Source organism: Mastigoproctus giganteus, chromosome 5 (assembly GCF_048544385.1).
Source record: "Mastigoproctus giganteus isolate SK-2022 chromosome 5, ASM4854438v1, whole genome shotgun sequence".
Taxonomy (NCBI): domain Eukaryota; kingdom Metazoa; phylum Arthropoda; class Arachnida; order Uropygi; family Thelyphonidae; genus Mastigoproctus; species Mastigoproctus giganteus.
In genome coordinates, this window is record NC_143579.1 from 235,082,139 (window position 1) to 235,106,306 (window position 24,168).

Below are 24,168 nucleotides of genomic sequence, written 5' to 3' on the forward strand. Positions count from 1 at the left end.
TTAACTCAGCCACGTTATGAAAAAGGCCCATAAGAATTCCTTGCGTTATTGATGAGATTGGAACTCAAATCTCTTCCACTCAGTGTGGTGAGGACGGCGATTCTACTAACTGTGCTTATCCACAGGGGCGGTGGGAGGATAATAGGCAAATACCTGCATTTCTTTCTTTGTAAACAAACTTGCCTCTGCAAAGAATTATTCTGTTTGAAAGTAGTGCGATGCCAGGGTAACGCGTTGCAAAGGCACGTTTGTTCTGGTGTGAGAATTAAGATCATTACATTATCTTAATGTAATTTAAATCCTACTGGCCACAAAAACAAATTAAAGGACAAAATGATTATACAAGCATCTTATAAATAAAGAAAGAAAGTTGGTATTTGTCTATTATCCTCCACCAGCGAGTAGCCCACGTGAGTAGCACAGTAGGTAGGATCGCAGTCCTCCTCACATCGGGTGGAAAAAGACCTGAGTTAGAGTCCCGTAGATGACGTGAGGAATTTGTATGGGCCTTTTTCACAATGTCACTAAGTTAATCAGCCTTATGCGAGGGTAGCATGGTTATTTCTCCCGGAAACTAGGGTTAGTTTACTTATTAAAACTTATTCTTATTATCCGTTATATAAAGCCAGTCTGATTAAACATCATAAAAATTGCATTATTATATTATTTAATTATATTAAAGCGAACTATATTAAAATTATTATTGAACTATATTAAAATAAACTATACTGAGCTTTATTAAATTTTTTCCTCAATTTATTTAGGCAAACTGTGAATGTCAATGTCACCATTCTTCATTCGAATGAGTCCAGGTCTGAGCCCGAAAAAGCAACATTGCGTTTCTTCCTGCCACCATTTATATCTGTGGTAAAAACAAACTGTACATCCTCTTGTGATATCCGGCCACCAACTTTTGAAAACAGTTCTGGAGGGCTAGACATAATTGTAAGTATTCCATGTTTACGTTATTTCCGATAAAATCGTCTACATGTGTGTTTTGAAGTTACACCGACCACCATCCCGTTGTCTCTTATAGTTCAACGAGTTTCTGTTTCCCGATGTGGTCCAGGTGAAGTTCGTGTTGTTAGTTGACCTTCAGAAGAACGGTCGTGGAAAGAGCAACATCAGAGCGGTCATTCCATATCGATTTTTGTGTCGTCAGGTGTTCAGGGAGAAACCAACACCCAACCCTGCTACTCCAACCACCCTTGTCAACTGTGGAGAAATGGCACACTTGGACTTGCAAGCCAGCGATGAAGGCAAGTACAAGATCCTTAACGAGCATTGGCTCCATCTTGATTGAATTGATTAGAACCTTTAAAATGTCAGAAATAGCACTAGTGATCAGCTTCATTGAGCATGCACTGTCAAAATGATTCAAAGAACTTATAACTGAATCATGAATAAATCTGATTATTCACATTACTCAGATGGAGCTCACATTTGTCTCCCATGATCCTTTGCATTTGATGACATCACCAATCATAATTATAGCCCTTTGAGCACAGGGACCCCATACCTATGATCGTGTAACATCTGTCACGTGACCATCGTACTATATTTTGGTCTCGATTTTGTCTCTATGATCCTTTACAGCAGTGGTGTTCAACCTATGGCCCGCGAATGTCGTGTTTTTGATCCAAAGTGGCTGAAGACCCTTTCTTCATTGAATACGCCGAAAAAGCAGCGTGTTTGGTGTGTCAGGAGACTGTGTGAGTTTTTAAAGAATGACGGAAACGTTGCTCTAGAAACTAACTATGGGTTTCACCACTTCAAGCCTCCAATAAGCAAATTGGTGGTATTGCACCGGTTGACGAGAGTCATCTACCACCTGTTAAGCGTTGTTTGTTAAAAGCTGTGGAAGGAATTTGTCTGGAGAGACGAACAATGATACAAGACATTAGTTTGTCTCGACAAACAATTATGCGAATAGTAGAAGATATTGGAAAGAATTTGTTCGAATTTTTTCTTTTGGAAAACATGAAACAAATGAAATAGTTTAGTGTGGCACTGGATGACAATACTGATGTAAATGACACAGCCCAACTCCTCATCTTCATACGGTGGAATTAATGATAATTTTGTACCAGTTGAAGATTTAGCTGATCTACAGGTGAAAATCTTTACCAATCTATCGAAAAGTTAGGATTAAATATTAAAAACCTGGTAGGAGTCAGTGCAAAAAATATGATTGATAAAAACATCGTGTTACGGGTAGAATAACCAAGAAAATGATAGATATCGAAGCTGAAACTCCGATTGGAATTCATTGCATTGTGCATCAAGAAGCTCTTTATGGGAAAGTATTGGACCTCCAACACCTTATGAATGTGGTTATTTCAACTGTGAATTTAACAAGATCACATGGCCTTAATTTGGCTGTTGAAACATCACCGAATGTTTCAACACAGAAAAAGGGAAATCAATAAAACAACTATGAAATATGGAGTGGCTGTTTGATCTTGCAATTCATACATAAATTTCTAGTCATTTAAATGCTCTTAATTTCAAACTACAAGGGAAAAGAAAATTGATCTGATTTGTTTGGTGACATAAATCATTTCAGAATAAGTTGTTATTATTTAAATCCCAGTTGAGCAAGACAATTTAGTTCACTTTGAATGTTATACTGATCTAAAGGAGAAGCACATTTCCAAACAATCGTTGCCTTTCGTTATTACAATTACTTTTTGACAAGTTTTGGGGGTACCGCCCCAGATGTGGGAACAATATTCCATGGTAGGGCAGATTTGCGATTTTTACAGAGTGAACAGTCTTTGGAAGAAAAGTAATGCCGAGAGAAAAAGAGAAAACCAAGTTTTTTAGATGCAAAGGAAGCAATATTTGTGATGTGCTTTGTGCCAAGAGAGATTAGAAGTCAGGATAATCTCCAAAAGAGATATATATCATTTTTCCTAGAAATTGGAGTGTCACGAAAGATAAATACAGGAGCAGAAGAATCCTTTTTGCGAGATATAAGACAAGACTGAGTTTTAGAAGGATTGAAATCAACTAAGTTGTCTTTGCCCCACTGGAGATTACCTGGAGATCGGCATTTAAGGAATTGGTAGCGGATATTCGAGAAGTTGAAGGTGATTGAGCAAGGCAAGGTTTGTCAAAATGGAAAGTGAAATGCAATGTACTATCATTGAGTTTTCTATGGATAGGATTTCCGATTAATGAAAGAAGGTCATTAATATACAAGAGGAAAAGAATGGAGGGAAAGAACTGAACCTTGGGGGGACACTAGCATTAGTAGTGAAGTTAGAAGACAGAGAGCCATCTACCATCACCCTCCGTGAGCGGTCAGAGACAAAACTGGAAAACCAATTACAAAGAACAGTTGGCAAACCATAAGATGGAAGCTTGTTTAGAAGATCTTTATTCCAAACACGATCGAAAGCCTTTGAGATATCAAGAGCAACTGCTTGTGTTTCACCGAACTTTTCCATTGAATTTGTCCATAAATTGGTAACATAGGCCAGAATATCACTTGTGGATCGACACTGACGGAATCCATACTGGCGATCGTTGATCAGATGGAAGGTTTCTAGATAGTTTAAGAGTTGACGGTTAAGTGATTTCTCCAATACTTTAGAAAGATTAGAAGTAATTGGATTGGAGGGATTTGTCACCATTTTTAGGAACTGGCTGGATATGAGCAAATTTCCAAGCAGAAGGAAAAACACCTTTGGAATAAGAAAGTGAATAAATGCAGCATAGAACAAGAGTAAGTTGAGGAGTGCAAGTTTTCAGAACAAGGGGAGAAATACCATCAGGACCTGGAGCTCCATCGAGAAATACCATCAGGACATAATCTTCATTATGTATTGAGATTGGCGTCACAAATTTGCAACCAAATTTCGAATAATTATTTTAAAATATCCAGCTTCAATCATTTCATTAAACTTTAAGTTTTGTCCAGTAAATGTTGTGTATTGTACTTAATAAAATTTTCGAATATTTCAAATTTTGGTTTATCATTATATTTATTTATTCAACTTAATAGTGAAAAGCAGTGATTCTTTTCAGGTTGTAAAATTTCTAAAATGAGCATTTAAAAGCAAAAGTAAAGTATTTTTTTTATGGTGTAATACTAACAGATTATTTTTTATGGTGTAATACTAACAGATTATTTTTTATGGTGTAATACTAACAGATTATTACACAGATTATTTTTTATGGTGTAATACTAACAGATTACCTTCAAAAGAGCTGTTGGCAAGTATTATTACAACCTCCTCATAAAGGTTCATGCTGCTATAAAAGAAAAACATCTGAGAAAGATGTCAAAAGGTGTACGCATGCTTCACGATAATGCTCCTGCGCATTCACATCATGCTGCAATGAGGTGTGCCCATAAATGTGGGTTTGAAATGCTGCCACAGCATGCTGCGATGAGGTGTGCCCATAAATGTGGGTTTGAAATGGTGCCGCATCGTGCTTATTCTCCCCAACCTTGCACCTTCTCGCATTTCTTCCTCTTTCCTGCTCTGAAGTCCTTTCTTCATGGAAAATACTTTACTGCGTTGATGAGGTGATTTCTGCTGCCGATTCGTGGTTTGAACAGTCAGAGGATTTCTACAAAACTGGAAGTGTAATGAGAGGTAGCAAAAGTGTGTCATTCTGTGTGGCGTCTGTGTTGAAAAAGTGTAAAACATGGTGTTTCTTCCAACCTTCTATCACAAGTATTTCTGGATGAATACAGATCTTTTTGAACCCTCCCCCTCGTAAAAGCATGTTACAATAAGAAAAGTTAAAGGCTTTACTGAATCCCTTCTCTTCAATCGACAAATCTGATTTTTTTTCCATTTCTTAGAGTGCTTCGAGAAGCTGGGATTTAGTGATCCAAATGTGATTCAGGATTGTCAAATTACTGCATCTTCAGCGACAAAAAAGAACCACGCTCCTCATAAAGCTCGAATGTCTGGAAAAGAACGTAAGTAAAAAAAAAGTGTAAGTTATAGTAATTAAAATACATTCTTTCAAAAAAAATGAAATTTTAAAAAGGCAAGGCATAAAATCCCAAAAGCAACATTGATAATGAGCACTTTGAGTGAATTGATTACAAGAATCTAACCAATAAAATGCATTTTGTTACACGTGTAGTGAAAGCAAGCCACAGGCTTTTGCTGCACCGGCAAAAAAAATCAAAAATCCAAGTAGATAAGAAAATACAAATTATATGCTTCCCTCCTCACACAGCAACTATCCAGTTGACCTTTGAATTTATTCAAACTGTCATCTTCAACTACCTGTGAAGGCAACTTGTTCTAGCAATCAACGACTCGCTGGCTAAAAGAAAACTACTTAGAATCAAATCTAAACCTTAATCCCTGTAATTTGAATCTATGGCCCCTAGTTCTGGAATTCCACTTTCATTCATTTTACTAATCCCTCTCAGAGCTTATAAACCTCATTAGGTCACTTCTGAGATGCCTGGTTGCCAAGTTATGTAGTCCACGTAATCCATAATCGGAATCTTCCCTCACACGGTTGTCCTTCTGCCAATCGCACCATTCGAGTTGCCCATCTTTGGACCCTTTCACGACGCCCAATGTCTTTTTGCGAAGCTTATACAGTAACCTCTCGTAAGAGACCGAGTCAAATGCTTTGCTAAAATCCAAATAAACCATGTCGAAATTGTTCCCTAAATTCAGCTTATGAGTAAGTATGTCAAAATAGCCTATTAAATAAGTTAGTTAAGTATGATTTACCCTTGCCAAAACGATGTTGTGTGTGTCCTTCAGAATGCCATTTCTATCTAAATATCCCTGGATTGCATTCTAAGATTTTTACTACCACTGAAATCAGACTAACCGATCTGTAGTTACCAACTTCATTTTTAGAACTGTTTTTACGAATTGGCGATACCCTGGCATTTCTCCAATCCAAAGGAATCTCCCCTGAGTTCAAAGATGATCTCAATGGTTCAATACACTCCCTCAAAACTATAGGGTATATGCCATGAACTACGGGAGCCTTACTTGCATTTATGCGCAAATTTTTTTTTAATTAATTACGACATCACTAATTTCATATGGCTCAGCCTCACTTGCACAGCCTCTTCTCAGCATGAAGGGTCTTTCGTCAGTAAAGACCAATGGAAAGCCATTGGTCTTTACTTCATCAGCTGCTTATCCAAGACTTTCCTACACCCAGTGCACAAGGGTCCAATCTGATTAGATTTCTTCTTCGTTGTATTCACATATATGAAAAATTCCATGTCCTCATTCTTTGTTCTCTTAGCCAATTCTTTCTCATACTCAGTCTTGGCCTTTATGACCTTATTTGTGGTATGTTACAGATCAACTTGTACCTGTTGTAGGCTTCAATACTTTACATTGCTCTGTAACTGTCCCATGCTATCTTTTTCTGTTCTATTTGACCAGCCAACTCCGCAGTCATCCATTTTGGCATCCTCCTTCTGCAATATTCTCTTAAAGGTACCTATGCGTTCATGGCTTCTGTGATTTTTGCTTTAAGAGTATTTCATAATTCGAGTGTAATCACCCTCACTCTGCAATCCGACCAATTCAAAGATGACATAAAGCGCCCTAAACTGTCCAAGTCCCCTCTTCTGAAGTTAAAACTCATGCCTTTACCCTTAACTACTGCAACAGCTTTCTTAAGCCCCGTTATGTTATCTGATTCGTTGGTAATGATGAGGTCAAGGATATTCTCAACCCTAGTACTTTCTCTAACATGCTGCTAAAAATAATAATCATCTAGTTTATTTTAAAAAGTTTTTCCCCATTGTGAGTTTCCTTACCACTTATCCAATCAATCTGGGACAGATGAAAATCACCTATAATAAGACATTCACGCTTGCTTGCCCACTCCATCTGCTTGTAAAGACTCTCATCATACTCTTCACAATCTTCTGGTCTGTAGATTACTCCCACTTTCATTCACACCACAGATTCTAAGCTAACAGGCGTAACTTCAGAATCAGCAAAAGCTCTTTTCCTGCTCAGGCTGCTTTTGATAAGAAGCATGACCCCTTCCACCCGTTCTAACTTCCCTATCTTTCCTAAATACATTATACATACCATAGTGGAACTCGTAATCACTAATTTCAGGGTGGCACAACGTTTCTGTTAGTCCTATTATATCAGCATTAGCTGTCCTAACGAGGAGTTCAAATTCCACCATTTTATTCAAACACTCCTGACTCACTCGCACAGCCTCTTCTCAGCATGAAGGGTCTTTCATCAGTAAAGACCAATGGAAAGTACCTATTCATTGGCAACTGGTTATCTAAGACTTTCCTACACCCAGTGCACAAGGGTCACAGTTGAGACTAAGCAATATTCTCTAGTTTACTACCCTGACAAACCGTTTGAAGTTATTTAGATTTGTATCCTAAGCTTTGCCTTCACCCTCACTTAAAAGCTGCCCTCAGAACATCTTATCAACGTCGACTGTTGTGGCAACAAATAAGAATTCATGATGCAAGTGCAAGGACTTTGACCCACATCATCAAAATGATGATATGGGTCAAATATATATTATCATACCAAAATTATCAAGATGCCATAGCTATGCAGAGTTAAGATTTGGATAGGTATGATCACTAATTTCGTTTGATAACGTAATTTTTTTTAATTCGATTATGTAAGCTGATAATGTACATCAAAAACACCTTTTCTCTTGTATTCTTGTATTTTTAGACTGGTCTCCATCTCTCCGTCTGGGATTTAAAAAGCCGTATCTGCAGGTGGACTTCCAGAGAAGCACAAGAGTCACAAAATTATTGATTCAACGTCCTAAGGATGGCAGAAGTGTGAAAAAATGCCGAATACAATATAGCGAAACTGGTTTGGACTGGCAATATAGCCCTGAGGTAAGTGTTGTCCAATATTGATGGATTGGGAGTTGATGAAAACTCAGTACATTAAACAGCATTATTATGTTCGATAACTATTTTGTTTAACAGCTATTAGATAATTCTCATCACGAATGGTAGAGATGAAACAATGGTTGTGCTAATCTATTTTTAATTTTTTCTTTACAGCAAATTCCTCTGAAGTACACAAATGGCTTAGCCGAACATGTTCTGGTTAATCCCATAATAACGCGGTATATCAGGATTGTAATAGAGTCTGCAGATCCAGAAAATCAGGACACTAAATATATTTCAGTGAAGTTGGAGATGTTTGGCTGCTATCAGGAGAAAAAGAAAACAAGTGAGTAACCAAAATTATAGAATTGTACAAAACCTGCACCTTTTCACTTTCGCATGAAGGGTTAATAATTACAATTAAATAATTGTGCCTAACATTACCATATTTCGTGAAGTGTAAAATTTGTGAAGGGTAATTGACAGCCAGATATTAAGTTTTCTGAGCAGTGCAGACGGGCTGCAAGAGTAGCTCATGGGGTCTTGTGATATATAGGAATTTTGCTAGCAGAGAGGAGGTGATTATCCCCTTATATAAGGCAATAGTCAGGCCACACCTTGAGTACTGCATACAGGTCTGGGGGCCTCATTTTAGGAAAGATGTTGAGCTACTAGAACGAGTACAAAGAAGGGCAAGGAGATTAGTGAGTGGAACAAAGAATTGCTGTTACGAAGATAAGCTTAAATTCTGCAAATTGCAGCGTCTGGAGATTAGGCACCTGCGAGGTGATCTGATTGAAGTGCATAAGGCCTTGAATGGTTTGAGCAAGCTCAATGCTGATGGGATTCTTCCTCTTGCTCAGATTCCGCTCTTGAGGGGGCATAAATTCAAATATAGATGTGCGTAAATTTCATTTAGCCAGAGGGTGGTTTATAGTTGGAACAAACTTCCATCTGTCGTTGTGGAAGTTGACAGCTTAAATAAATTCAAGGCTGAACTAGACCAGTGGTCTCCAAAGTGGGGTGCGCGAGATGATCAATGGGGTGATCTAGTAAGCAGAGCGAGCGATGCAATCCTTCCATTTGTATCAATGTGCCTATGTGAGGTGACTTTCTCTGCAATGAATATTATTAAAACCACGTTTTGAAATAAAATTAACTTGGAACCAGATCTTCGCGTAGCTGTTTCCCAAAATATGAAACCAAGATACACAGGTAATGATGAAAAATATTTAAGCACATTGTTCCCACTAAAAAAAAAAACTGTTGATTTGATTTATACCACTTTGTACTTTAATTTCGATTTCGTTTTGTTTTAATTTTTGCATCGAATTAGATTGTGATTTTATATATGTGATTCTAGATATAATGTATACCATGTAAATTATTTATAAATAAAACAAATAGTATTAAATTACATTTACTACACTTTTTACATTAATGATTTCATATCATTTTGTGCTTGAACTTCGATTTAATTTTGTTTTGTATTTTTTTATTTGTGATCTATGATTTTATAAATGTGATTTTAGATATGCCTTCATGTAAATGATTTATAAATAAAAAATATATATTAAACTTATAAATTTAATTTTTTATTCCGGGGTGTGCGCTAGTCCTTTTGAGTAAAATAAGGGTACGAGACCAAAAAAGGTTGGAGACCACTGAACTAGACAATCTTTTGGAGTGAATGGATGGGTGAAACGGAAGGGTTTTTTTGTTTTTCTTTGGCTGATGCTAAATAAGTTTGCTTTCTTGCATCATATGCTCATAAATATAATGGCATTGATGTTTACCTTTTTGGTTTATATTATTATTATTAGCCATATGGTGCAAGGAAGCTTGAGGCTTTTACTGCACCAGCCAAAAAAACAAATTGCAGTTACCCACAGAGAGAGAGAGAGAGAGAGAGAGAGAGAGAGAGAGAGAGAGAGAGAGAAAACAATAGTCAGAAGTAGAAAGGAATCACCAAGAAAGAGAAGAATGATGATATCCAGCTCAAGACCTTGGATGTGCCAAGCCCACAATATATTTATTAAAGTTTTTAAATTTGTTTCGTTCCCTTTGTTGAATGCGAGTTTTATTCTGGTGCATTATTCTAACTCTGCTTCCATTCACACCAATCACCTGCTCCTTGTGGACCCCTTCATTTTCTTCCTGAGGAATAAAAGAGAACCTTTTTTTTTTGTATTTGAAGTAAGGATGATGTCAGGAAGTCATCCTGACCTCCTGACATGACTTTACGTTATACGTGACATAAAATCATGTTTGATATGATTAACTCTCCCGTTAATTATGAAAGTCATATATTTTAAATGAAATTCATTAGTAGCTGAATAATATTTAATTTGTGGTTACAAACACATTTATTGTCTTTTCCAATTTCAGCTGAGTGCGGTCCAGACAATACACTGTATGCTGATGACTCAGGTAAGTTGAATTTAATTTTGAAAATTTGAATTCGCAAGTAATCTAGGGTGTGTGTGTGTGTGTGTGTGCTGGGTTAAAATTAAAATTAATATGAATCGTAATGCCATTTCTCATGGCATTAATCATTGATCTTCAATAAGAATTAATATTGATCTTCAATAAGACGTTTGATAATTTCATTTTGGAGATATGATTTCTTTGTTTATTTTTTTATAGACAACCCAGGTCGGCACTTTGCTGTGGATACAATTAAAGATATTGTGTACGTGTGTGATTTGAAGGATGATGCTAAGTAAGTATCAGCAATTTACTTGAATTAATTTCCAACCTTTCTTGTCTAAAGAAAATTAGAAGTATCTCTTCTTATAAACAGAGTAGGTTAACTCGGTATAAATCTCAAGTCACTCCCACCGTGCCCCAAATAGGTTCCACTGCATGCTTTTAAGGAAATTACCAGAGGTAATTTCCTGAAATTATCAGGAAATTATCAGGTTGTAATTATCAGGAAATTATCAGGTTGTAATTATCAGGAAATTACCAAAGGTAATTTCCTGATAATTACAACCTTAAAATATTGTATATTCCAATGTCAACAGGTTTCTCTTAAATCATAAAAATTAAATTTAAAACGTAGAGATACATTGCACAATTATAATGATTTGGAGCTATTTGAATTTGCTTATGCAGCTTAACAGTAAATTCGGACTTAATTTGAAATATTAATATCTCACCCAGGTCACTAGCTTGCTATTCCTCAGATAATGGAGGAGTTTCCTGGCGAAGTAAGTAAAATGCTAATTTATAGTTCTTGATATCAATTCTTCTATCAGTTAATTAAATTTCAGTTTTTCCTCTGGACATTCGTTGTTGTAGAGTTTTAGGAGCACCAGCGACTAAGATCTCTGCTCCGCATATACTGTCTGTAAATTGCGTGTGGTTTGTAGTCGATTTTCTGTTTGCTGGAAGAAAAACCCGAGTTTCCGAGAGTAAAAACCATGCTGTCCTCTACTGAGACCGACTAACCTCAGCCACATTGTGAAAAGGCCCGTAAAAATTCCTCATGTCATCGACAGGACTCGAACTCAGTTCTTTTCCACCCGGTGTGGAGAGGACGGCGATTCCACCAACTCTGCTACCCACGAGGACACCTCTGGACAGTCCAGTTGGCTAGAAGAGCCTACCGATGTGGAGAAGGAACGCTACATACTTTGAGGCAAAATCGTTATATGTAATTAGCACAATATAGATGTAATCATATTTTAGCAGGAAAAGGTACAGTTTTAGTGAAGGCGTTAAAGCAGATAAAAAAAGCGATTTCGTTCGGATTCAAGCACCGTTAATTTATTCTATTTTTAGACTTCATATATACCGGTTTCCAAATCTCAGGTAGCAAAACCATTTTGTAATATATTTTCCGCACATATTGAAAATGTAGAATGAAGGGTGTGAGAGAAGTCCATAAAAATTCCTCCTGTCTTGATGAAACTGAAACCCATGCCTTTTCCACAGAATGTGGAAGGACAGCGATCATAAACACAAAGACACAAATAGAATAAAAGCGATTTTTTACAAATAAGATGGTTGAGATAACTGTGCCACTCTATGGTCATGATAAAAACTGGAGGTAAGATGATATTTATGATAGGAATAAGTCACATCCTTTTGTTGTTTTAATTTTTCAAGATCTAATAATGAACTATTGAATAGATTTCACAACCAGTGAACTGTTTTATAGGATTCACTATTCGACGCTCTTTTTCCCTGAAATGAAAGACTTCGGAATTTAAAGCTCTGCCATGATTTCTTAAAAAGTCCATGCTAATGTCAATATCACCAGATTGAAAAGTGATTGATAATTTGGGCCTAAGATCTTATTATAACATCGACTTTTCTGGTCACACCCTGAGGTGTTTGGAATGGTGTTTCTGAAAAAATTTAGACTTGATGTTATATTGCTTACATAAACAAATTAGAAGAATGCTCTTCGTTCAAAGCGCCATAGAGGGAATGTCATATTTTGGATACAGATCAAAGTTTAAGTGTTGAAACAAAACTTGTGAAATCCTAAATATGTATTAGCTTTAATGAATTTAATCGAAAAATACGAATGTAATAATTACCAGCACGAATTATTCCTTATCAATATATTGTAATGTATATTTATATGCAATTAGTATTGTAACACTTGTCAAAGTTTTACTAACTGATAATATACGTTGCAGTTCTTATGAGAAATATTGGAGGCGTCGTTGGCTTTGATCCTTCAAGTAAACCTTCGGGTAGAACACTCATTATGGATAAACAGAGGAGGAGCTACATGGCCAGCGAAGATGGAATAAATTGGACTGTGGTCACTAAAAAAATGGTAAATAAAGTCAGCTCCAACAACAATTTTGTTAAAAGCATTTTTGTACCTGATCTCAACAGAGGTGAAATTACCAAAGCCAACTTTAAAATAGGAAAATGGGAAGGTAAGCAAACAGTACTATCTTTATTCTTTATAAATCTGGCATGTTTGCAGACCCTTAAACAGGAGCAGCATTCCTAACAGTAATAAGACCACCCTTTGAAGTGTGGATGAAGGGTCCTCTTTAGCTATGTGTCGTAGCTAAAGATGAGCTTGCATAAACCATTGATTTTGATTAACTCCCTGAGGGAACTTGTCCCTTCGCGTCAGTTCAGATAACCTGGTCCTCCATATTCGATCCAATGCAAGCCAAAAGTGGAATGGCCCCATTGGTGAGCAGTGGATCGGATGTGCTTCCCAAAAATATGATTTATTTAGCCTGAGAGAAAATATAAAATCGTATACAAATTAATTTCTTGAATATTTATTGATATTTATAAATATCAGTAAATAAATATACAAAATAGTAAAACATTTCCTTACTTTTCAGCAACGTTTGATGGCCTTCTGTATGATGGAGATAAAGTGCCCAAACTGAAGTGGAGTAATTGCTGCACAGAATGAAGCCACAGTGATATTATCAATTAGGACACAGAAATCTGACACGTCTTCTAAGGTGAACTGCACAACTGCGCATGTCTATTAAACATTGGAACCATGAAACATGCGACTGATTCCAATCAGGCCGGCTGGAAGTTCTTTACCTAGTCTTTTTTTTTTTTTTTTTAATCTTATTTTTACCAAGGTGTTAGAAGTGTGTTTCAATAAATATTATTTTTAATTATGTATTCAATGTACATAGTTTTGTAGTTAAGTTAATACAAAGAAAAAATATGCAATAAACTTCGTGTGCATTTTTTGTTTATGATTTGTATGTTTAGTTCTCCTATGAATTTGTATGTTTAGTTCTATGAAAACATTCTCATGATTTGTACGTAAGATTGAAGTGTGAAGAAGAAGTAGTCTACAAGATTGGCAAAGGTCCAGTGCAGCAAATATAATAACTGTGGCAAATATTGCTGCTGTGGAAGACCTTTTGCATCCAACAGATGTTAAAGTGGTCATGCAATTCTAAGAAATTAATTCTCTTAACAGATAACAGAATCAATAAAGCGTTACTGATTCTGTTTTCTGCAAACAGAACAATTTTCCTATGCTGCTACTTTTCTCGTTCCCCCACAAATATGAATGATGCATCTGCCCTTGTATGAGAGTTGTTGACAAAGTTGACGCCACGCTCCTGTTATTCGAACAGGCGAAGTTGAAAATTTTCCCTCGTTCGATATGCTGCATGACAATATGGTTATAAAAACCCTTAAGGAGGTTTGGTGTAGTCGTGATGTGGTCAGCAAGTTTCTTATTGAATGTTTACAAATCACAAGCAACGATGGAGGATCAAGATCGAGGTACGAGAGGATTTAATGCTATGGAGCGCAGTTATGATCTGCATGAAGCAAACGGAAGTGGTGCATTGTCGTATGGGGCTGTTGCTCAATGAGTGAATGCCTTTCACCATATCCATGTCAGTGGGTATAATTGTGATTGCTTATTGAAAGCAGATAAGTTTTGGGTAGTATGCCATTAGCATCAGTATTAGGTGGCAAATGGTGCAAGAAAGAAAGTTTATAGAGCATCAACCAAAAAAAAAAAAAAAACTCCACACCTCACCTGTCCATCCCCTCCAAGAATTTATCTAGTTCTACTTTGAATTTATTCAAACTACCACTTCCACAACAGATGGAACTTTGTTCCAACAATCAACCACCCGCTGCCTGAAGGCACACCTCCGCCCATGTATCCTGCAACCATCCTTCTCAATTTGAATTTATGCCCCTCATGTCTTTAGTATCAGAAAGAGGAAGAATGCCATCAACATTGAGAATTAAGGTTGGAGTTGACCCAGAGGTAGTGTTGCACATGTCAGAAGGCATTCAGAGGATGCAGAAAACACATCGCACTGAGTTCCTCATCATGTGGTAGTGACATATTATGAACTTGCAAAGGCCAGGATTGTGAGGAAAGCAGAGATGGACTAACCATAAGACTTAGCGAGGAAACCCCGGTGGGCCGGTAGGCCGGTGTGGTTTTGGCCATAAACAATAGAATGAGGCCACTACAAGTTTTCCCCTGTAAAAATTTTGACCTAGTCCGGCTCTGGACGAAAGCAGTAATTTATGGACATTCTGGCGATTGTGTTGCACAATAATGAAGTGCCTAGGACTTTTGGAACTGGCGGAGTGGAAAGCACTGCAGTGTCCACTATAGTTCCCCTGAAATAATTCCTTCTGATTCTGATTTCTCTCACAGAAGAGCAGACCCCGTATGAGGAATCACTTTCACCAGATACGAGTATTTAGCAAGTCATAGAGGGGTCATGAACGTCCAGAAACACCGTCTGCAGACAACATTCATTTCCTTCCACATGTCTAGGAATGTTACATGTCCATCAAGGACTATTTACTAGTACGTGTCCATCAAGCACTACTTGCTACTACACGTCCATCAACGACTACTTGTACAGCATATTCAGAACCCCCAATATCAGTGCATGATAGTTGCTATAAAAGTTGAAAGTTACGTACTGATAGCCTTTTAACTGCAAATGTGATGAAAAGGCTTTCCATCCGTGACACTCCCATAAGTTGGCATCATCATGGACATTGCGTTATGTTGCCAGTACGGTTCCCCTCACAAGCAAACAAAGGAACTATGTCAGATAAGTGACATGACGATAGTTACCAAAATATGATTTTAAAGATAATATGAGTAGGAAGGTGCTTACCCCTGTTATAGTACACATAAGTGTGTAATTGACAATTCACGTAGACCTCATTATATACCTTTAAAACTTTTTTCTCTAAACAGAATATCAAGTCATTTTCTTTCTGTTTCTATTAGATATCAGTTAAGTTGAAAAATATCATAGCACAATGTTTTGCTCGGATTATGTAAATATGTGTTAAGTGCTAAAACAACTAAGACTATGAGGTGTAAGTATATTGTGTCTGTAAACTGCATGTATTCTGGTAGCCGATTTGCCTGTTTGCTGGAAGAAAAACCGTGTATTCCGCGCCTGAGACGTACCTACTCAGCTACGTACAACTTCTTCACATCATTGAGGAGATTCGAATTCGGGTCTTTTCCAACGGGTGTGGGGAAAACGGTGATTGTTTACTTTAGGATTAAAGTTTTGTGCAACAGATCATGCCCAGCAACCCCTCCCATCACCATTTGGATTTGTATCCAAATAGAAAAAGTGGGGTTAAATTCTAAAATGAGCACCAGAACGTTACAGTACTTAAAGAAACATAATTTCTTAAACTTAAAGAAACATAAAACAACCTTACAGTACTTAAAGAAACATAATTTCTTAAACTTAAAGAAACATAAAACAACCTTACAGTACTTAAAGAAACATAATACCCAGGGCGATAACTGCAGGTTGAACTAACTGAACTGAGCTAGTTGAACAAACTATATATTTTCTGTAAATTATTATTATTAGCCATATGGTGCAGAGAAGTCTAAGGCTTATTTGCAGCCACATTTTCATAAGGTGGCTGAATTAGTTGGTCTCAGGCGAGGGAAGCATGGTTTTTTTCACCCGGAAACTCGAGCTTTTCGTTCAGCAAACAGGCAAATCAACCACAGAATACACGCAATTTACAGATGACGCAATATGATCTAGGGCGCGTCAGCGACCTAAATACTACAGCAAGAACTGAGTTAGTCGATCTCGGGGTGACTGTACAATTGTTCATCAACGAGGCCTGGGCAACTTGAGGGTGGGATTGCTGGCACCCTCTGGTCTAGCACTTCTACCAGAAGTGCAGGAATTTTGTGCGGTCAGCACAGACAGTATAATAGACCTGGGCCCAGCTCCACGTTCATAGGGACGAGCATCAGTTAGCAGTTTTCCTAGGTGATGACTGCTCCCCGGTGGATGGGTGGCCTGTGTATAACATAAACTCGCACTTTGACATTACGCAAACCTAACACTTTTTTTTTTTTTTCAGGCTTGTTTACGTATAATAAAGTCAGTGATATTAGGTGGATTTTGACAAATGTCTAGGGGACCCCAAAGCCTTATAATTATTGAAGGGAGCGCAATAGCCCAGTGGTTAAGACACTGGACTACCAGCCTGATGGACCTGGCTGTTGTCCAGCCAGGTCCATCAGGATTAGAATTTCTATAGAAATAGAAATTCTATTTATTTAATATCTTTACGCAAAACTAATTTCGATTTTCTATTTGATCTGCTATTTCAGTAAATGCTGATTTATTCTTATTTCCAAAAAACTAATGTTCAATATTATTTTTATCTTATTCGCAAAACTTCTATTATATCAGGTATTTTATATTCATTATTCTTTTATATTATTCATAGAACTTCTATTATATCAGGTAATTTTCTATTCATTATAATATTTATGAAATAAAATATAATACATCGGGCATTCTAAAAACTTTCTTCTAATTTACTTCAAATATCACTACATACTCTAATACTAGGATCCTTACTAAAAGTTCGGGCAGTTACGCTCCCGGTAAATCCGAAGTACCTATATAATATGCTGTTTCTATGCTTTGCTTTTGCTTATTCTAAATTTTTATACCTCAAAATCTATTAGAGCAATTCGAGGGAGATTGAGGTCTATTCCTATCCTTATTCGCCTTAATTTTGGCATAAGCCTTTCCTTTTCACTACATAACTTGCACTAATTAATAGTTGGTACTCACTTTTATTATTCTTGATTCACTTCCATTATTTTTATTATTGATTTTCGCGGCTATCTGTTGGGACAGCGGTTATTCTGCCAGTTTGCTGCTAAATTTAACGTATATTGAATTACTATATTAGAACATTAAAACTACAGTATATTGAAATTATATTTGAACTTAGACAAACTGGCAAACAGATAGCCTCAGCCAATTATTGGTAGGATATACTGAGTGGGGGCTAGCCCTAGTTAAAGTTCCATTCAATGTATCCAATAATTTTCGACATCATCATTTTAATTTTACTATTTAATTATAATCTATATGTTTATTTATTGGGTAGAACAATGAAATCCAACTTAGTTTACCAAAATATTTGGCCCTATGGCCACAGGTTTTTCACCCGTAATACTTATATTCCAAATTCTTATTAAATTTCATCAGTTGTATTTGGTATTCAGTTTAATAAAACATGTAATATATATATATATACAATTTTTTATATGAGCATTTCGATGACAAGTGAGAGAACAGACCTCATTTAGGGAGTTGGAGAATTACTATAGATTTTCATTGTCCCATGATGTGCTTGTTGTAAGCATACATGCAAGCATGTCCCATGATAGCTTCTTGTAACCTTCTGAGATACAGAAATATTTCTTGCCTTTTCTGTTGACAAGAACAGTCAAGTACGACGTGTTTTACTGTAAGAAAAGCATGGTAGTGAGCACACCGCAGAGGGTCTTCGCTTCTGAAAAGGTAAATATGAGCTATATCAGTGTGTCCGATGTATGCATTAGCAAGAACTACTTTTGTAGATTTGAGCAGGAATGTATACTGTATACATTCCTGCTCCTGAAGAAAAATGCATGGGATGCATATAAATTATCAAGCGACTCAGAAGCCTATGGCAGATATAAGTTAATCTGTAATCAGGTCACAAAGAAGGTTCGGCAGGCGAAGGCAGGTTACGAGAAATCCTTGGCAAAAGATGCTAAGAAAAACAGCAAGGATTTCTTTACTTAACTCTAAAAGGAAGGGGATGAATCTGATTGGTCCACTTGACATCGATGGGTCGACTGTTGATGATCCTGCTCAGATAGCAAACAAACTGAATGAGTATTTTGAATCTACATTCACACGTGAGGAATTATTAAGGTTTGAAAATGGCAGAAGGTTATCAAATTGTAGCAGGGTGCTTAATGATTTTGTAATAACTGAGAGCGAAGTGGAAGAGAAACTGTTGAAGTTAAACGTAAGAAAAGCACCTGGGGTGGATGGGATCTATCCAGTTATATTAAAGGAGGAGGCAAAGCAACTAAGCAAACCCTTAGCCATAGTTATGAGAGCATCCTTGGACTCAGGGGAGGTTCCCACGGACTGGAGATGTGCAAATTTTTCCCCAATTCACAAAGGGGGATCGAACGGTGACACGAGTAATTACAGACCAGTTAGTTTAACTTCTGTTCCGGGTAAAATAATAGAGTCGCTGGTTAAAGATGCATTGCAGGATCATCTAGAAGACTGCAGCAATAATTCAGATACAGCATGGGTTTGTTAAGGGAAAGTCTGGTCGGACAAATTTGATAGGATATTATGATGTGGTTACAAAGGAACTGGATGCAAAAAATAATTTTGATATCATATATTTGGATTTCAGGAAAGCTTTTGACACTGTTGCGCATGGAAGACTATTGTGCAAATTGGAGCAGAATGGTATTAAGGGTAAGTTGCTACAATGGATAAAAGGATGTTTAAGTGCGAGAAGACAGAGGGTGGTAATCAATGGGTGCTGCTCTTCTTGGACTAATGTTATTAGTGGAGTCCCACAGGGTTCGGTGTTGGGTCCACTGTTGTTTTGTATATTTATCAATGATATTGATGAAGGTATATCCGGCTTAATGTCGAAGTTTGCAGATGATACAAAGGTTGGCAGGGTTGTTAATGACAGTAATGGCAGTGTGCTACTGCAACAGGATCTAGATAATTTGGGCAGATGGGCTAAGAAGTGACAACTGAAGTTTAACTTGAGAAATGCAAAGTCCTGCATATGGGTAGAAGTAACCCCAGAGAAACGTACCAACTGTGTGGTACTACACTTAAGGTGGTAGAAAATGAAAAAGACCTGGGAGTAATTGTGCAGGCAGATATGAAGTTTTATGAGCAATGCAGACAGGCTGCCAGAGCAGGTCATGGGGTTTTGTCAATGATAGATAGGACTTTTGCTAGCAGGGAAAAGGAGGTGATTATCCCTCTGTATAAGGCAATGGTCAGGCCACGCCTTGAGTACTGCGTACAGGTCTGGAGGCCTCATTTTAGGAAGGATGTAGATTTACTTGAGCGTGTACAGAGAAGGGCAACAAGATTGGTGAGGGGAATGAAGGGATCCTCTTATCAAGAGAGGCTTAAGTTCTGCAAATTGCAGTGGCTGGAGACTAGGCACCTGCGCGGTGATCTGATTGAGGTGTATAAGGCCTTGAATGGGTTGAGCACGCTGAATTCTGATGGGATCCTTCCACTTGTTCAGATTACGAACCTAAGGGGGCATAAATTCAAATTAAGAAAGGACAGATGTAGAATAGATGTGCGGAAATTTGCCTTTAGCCAGCGGGTGGTTAATTGCTGGAACAAACTTCCATCTGTCGTTGTGGAAGTTGATAGGTTGAATAAATTTAAGGAGGAACTGGACAGGCATTTGGAGGGAATGGTGTGTTTTTTTTTTTTTTTTTTTTGGCTGATGCTGCATAAGCTCATACATTTGCTTTCTTGCATCACATGCCACTACTACTACTACTATATCAATCACATTCGAATTTACTAGTTGTTTTGTTGCCTGATCTGCGTTTCCATTTCCAAGTGTTCCAAAGTGTGCTGGGATCCAACAGAATACCGCAGTATGTTATGCTTTGTAGCTAGATCAATTTGGTTCTGATTAATTTTAACGCAGGATGATAACTAAATGTTTCATTCTGCACTGAGTTAATATAGTTTAAAAATTCAGAATACATATGTTGTGTGTTGGTTTTAGAATCTAAATACTTAACAGCTAGGTAAATAGAAAACGTTTTGCCGAGAAATTTCTAAACTTGCTTTACAAGAGGCTGTTGGAGGTTTGGTGGCATGCGGTTTTGTAGGACAGTCCTTTGAGGTTCGAAGCAGTATGGCCAAATAAGATGAGTTAGTAGGATCTAAACTCTGAATATATAGTTTACTAGTAATAGTCTCCTTCTTTCTTCTGAGATATAATGGATGGCTCATGAGTTTATACATATCGGCTATGAGTTGGGTAATTTCGAAAGGCTCCCAAAGCAGTGCTGGATTGGGTTAAGCCATACTAGTGCACTCTTCCTGACACAGTCGATGACATTTGCTCTGCAATTTCTTAATTCGTTAGTTGTTCTGGTATCGAGAGAATCGTACTTGGTGTCTAGAGAGTAAGATATTGGGTGAGGCAGAAATGTAGGAATAGCATCTATGCAGAGTGACGTGTGATAACGATCTTTAGCTTCTTGGTGGGTTTATTTTGTTCTCTACATTACTGATTTTTTTTATTTTTATTTAGCAATTCTCCAGATTTGGATTATACTGTATGACTTCTATCACAGTTTGGGAATTTCTGTTGGGCGTTCTGTCTGATTATGCTCATGGAGCCACAACTTGGGCGGAGTAGAACTCCATGACACGCCTTTTGGAAAAGGCCTTATTTTCGGCATTTAGAATTAGAATTAGTACTGGAAAATGATGAAAGAAAGCAAGCTTATAAAGCATTTAAAAAAAAAAAAAAAAATTTCAGAATCATAGCGGTTTAGGGATGTAAGGACGTAGTTGACAATTTAAATAGACAGCCGTTATTGAGATTGATAGAGATAGGTTATTAAAACCAAGGCTTATGCTTCGTGTGGGCACTAGAATTCTTTGTTGAACAGAATGTTTAGCTTGGGTAACCAGCTGATCACTTAACTCTTGTACAAGTTTATCTTCTGAGAGATTCATACGATCCACGGCGTCATTAGCATTAGCATTAGTAGAGGCATACGATGCAAGAAAGCAAGCTTATGCAACATCAGCCGAAAAAAAAAAAAAAAAAAAAAAAACCGCTCCGATTTCACCCCTCCGTTCGTTCCAAATACCTGTCCAGCTCAAACTTAAATTTATTTAGGCTATCAACTTCCACAATAAAAGATGGAAGTCTCTTCCACCAATCAACTACCCGCTGGCTACAGTTAAACTTCCGCACATCTATTCTACAACAGTCTTTCCTCTATTTGAATTTATGCCCTCTCAGGTGATTATTCTGAGCAAGAGGAAGAATCCCATCAGCATTAAGCATGCTCCAACCATTCAATGCTTTTTACATCTCAATCAGATCACCTCGCAGGTGCCTAGTCTCCAAACACTGTAACCTTCAAAACTTAAGCCTTTCTTCGAAAGAGCAACCCTTTGTTCCATTCACTAATCTTGTTGCTCTTCTCTGTACTCGCTTCAACAGCTCTACATCCTTCTTAAAATGAGGCCACCAGACCCACTCAAGGCGTGGCCTGACCATCACCTTATACAAGGGGATAATCACCTCCTTATCCCTGCTAGAAAAATTCCTGTATATCATTGACAAGACACCATGAGCTACCCTTGCAGACCGTCTGAACTGCTCAGAAAACTTCATAGCTGCCTGCACAATTACCCCCAGGTCCTTTTCATTCTCTACCACTGTCAGTGTAGTACCACAGAGTTGATAAGTTACTCTGTGGTTACTGATTCCCATAGGTAGTACTTTACATTTGTCAATGTTAAACTTCATTTGCCACCTCACAGCCCATCTGCTCAACTTTTCTAGATTCTGTTGCAGCAGCGTACTGTCATTACTGTCATTAACAACCCTGCCAAAATTGTTTAAGTTTGCAGACGATACCTTCGTATCGTCTGAAAACTTAAACATTAAGCCTGATATACCATCATCAATATCATTTATAAATACAGAAAACAACAATGGACCCAACGCTGAATCTCCTGAGAGACTCCAGTAATAACATTAGTACACGAAGAGCAGTGTCCATTGATTACCACTCTCTGTCTTCTCCCACTCAACCATCCCTCTATCCACAGCAGCAATTTGCCTCCTATGACACAATGCTCCAATTTGTGCAGCAGTCTTCCATGTGCAACAGTATCAAAAGCCTTTCTAAGATCCAAATAAAAAAAGGTAAACTGCAGCCATTATCAACCCATTGCAGGATGGAAGCCTCCTCAACCAAATATATGATATCAAAGTTATTCCCTGCATTCAGTTGCTTTGTGACCACATCATAGTATACAATCAAATTGGTGAGACAAGACTTCCCCTTAACAAAACCATGCTGTGTCCGACCTATAACTGAAGTCTTGTATAGATGATCCTGCCGTGCTTCTTTAAACAGTGCCTCCATTAATATCCCTGGAACAGAAGTTAAACTAAAAGGTCTATAATTATTTGTGTCGCCCTTTGACCCTCCTTTGTGAATTGGGGTCACATTTGTACATCTCCAGTCCATGGGTACCTCCCCTGAGCCGAAGGAAGCTCTCATAATTATGGCTAAGGGTTTGCTTACTTCCTTTGCTGCCTCCTTTAATATAACTAGATAGATCCCATCCACCCCAGGTGCCTTGCTTATGTTTATCTCCAACAATTACTCCTCAACTTTCCTCTCAGTTATTACAAAATCATCTAGCTCACTACCAGAGTTTAGTTCACCTGTGGCATTCCCCTCCCTGAATAACTCCTCATGTGCGAATGTAGATCCAAAATACTCATTTAGTTTGTTAGCCACCTGAGCAGGATCATCAACAGTTGAACCATCGATATCCAATGGACCAATTTCATTCATCCCCTTCCTTCAAGGGTTTACATACGTAAAGAACTCTTTGCTGTTTTTCTTTGCATACTTTGCCAAAGATTTCTCATAATCTGACTTTGCCCGCCTAACCTCCTTTGTAACTTGGTTACCGACCAGCTTATATCTATCGTAGGCTTCCATGTAGCCAATTAATTTATATGTATCCCATGCATTTTTCTTCTCTGCCAAATGTCTCATTAGTTCATCTGACATCCATTTCGGCCTAAACCTTGAACAATATTTCTTAGTTGGTATGTAAAGTCTTCTAGCATCCAAGATTAATTCTTTGAAAGCTTCCCATTTTGAATTTGCTGTTGGTAACATCGTCAGTTAGTCCCACCGTATAGAATTTAAATACTGTCTCAGACCTCCGTAGTAGCCATTACGAAAGCAAAAACTGTTCCCTTTACCCTTGATGATAGTTACCTATTTGAGTAAATCCCACCTCAGCACACTGTGATCATTGCCACCTAGTGGTTCCTTTATCTGCAGATTCTTAATGCATAAAGAATCACTGCTGATAATCAAATCAAGTGTATTACTCCCTCTAGTTGCCTCCTAAACATGCTGATGTAGAAAACAATCATCCAATAAATGCACAAAAGCCTTGCTAGTGTGTGAGTGACCAACCCACAAATTTCAGTCAAAATCTGGGAAATTAAAATCTCCCTTTATAAGACTCTCTGATTTACTGGCCCACTCTATTTCCGTGTACAGTTTCTTATTATACTGATCAGAGTCATTAGGCCTATAGCACACCCTTACCCTCAATTTTGATCTCCCAGTGCTTATATATAACCAAACTGACCCGACACTGCACTGTTCAGCGATGTCGACTGGCTGCACTTCCTTGGATTTTATGTGTTTCTTAACTAATAGCATAACCCTCCTCCTTTCC

At 37.6% G+C, this 24,168-nt stretch overlaps 1 protein-coding gene across 1 annotated transcript in view; it reads left to right on the forward strand.

Annotated features, from left to right (window-relative positions):
* The window catches only part of LOC150086296 (uncharacterized), a 77,709-nt gene extending 64,376 nt beyond the window's left edge, over positions 1–13,333 (forward strand). The window contains exons 22-31 of the mRNA XM_090374855.1: positions 765–945; positions 1,037–1,259; positions 4,820–4,939; positions 7,674–7,846; positions 8,018–8,189; positions 10,232–10,273; positions 10,490–10,565; positions 11,009–11,055; positions 12,496–12,744; positions 13,171–13,333. Of these exons, the coding sequence (XP_090230981.1) occupies positions 765–945; positions 1,037–1,259; positions 4,820–4,939; positions 7,674–7,846; positions 8,018–8,189; positions 10,232–10,273; positions 10,490–10,565; positions 11,009–11,055; positions 12,496–12,744; positions 13,171–13,244 (1,357 nt within the window). The 3' untranslated portion in view covers positions 13,245–13,333. The remainder of the gene's footprint in view (positions 1–764; positions 946–1,036; positions 1,260–4,819; positions 4,940–7,673; positions 7,847–8,017; positions 8,190–10,231; positions 10,274–10,489; positions 10,566–11,008; positions 11,056–12,495; positions 12,745–13,170) is intronic.
* The last annotated feature ends 10,835 nt before the right edge of the window (positions 13,334–24,168 follow it).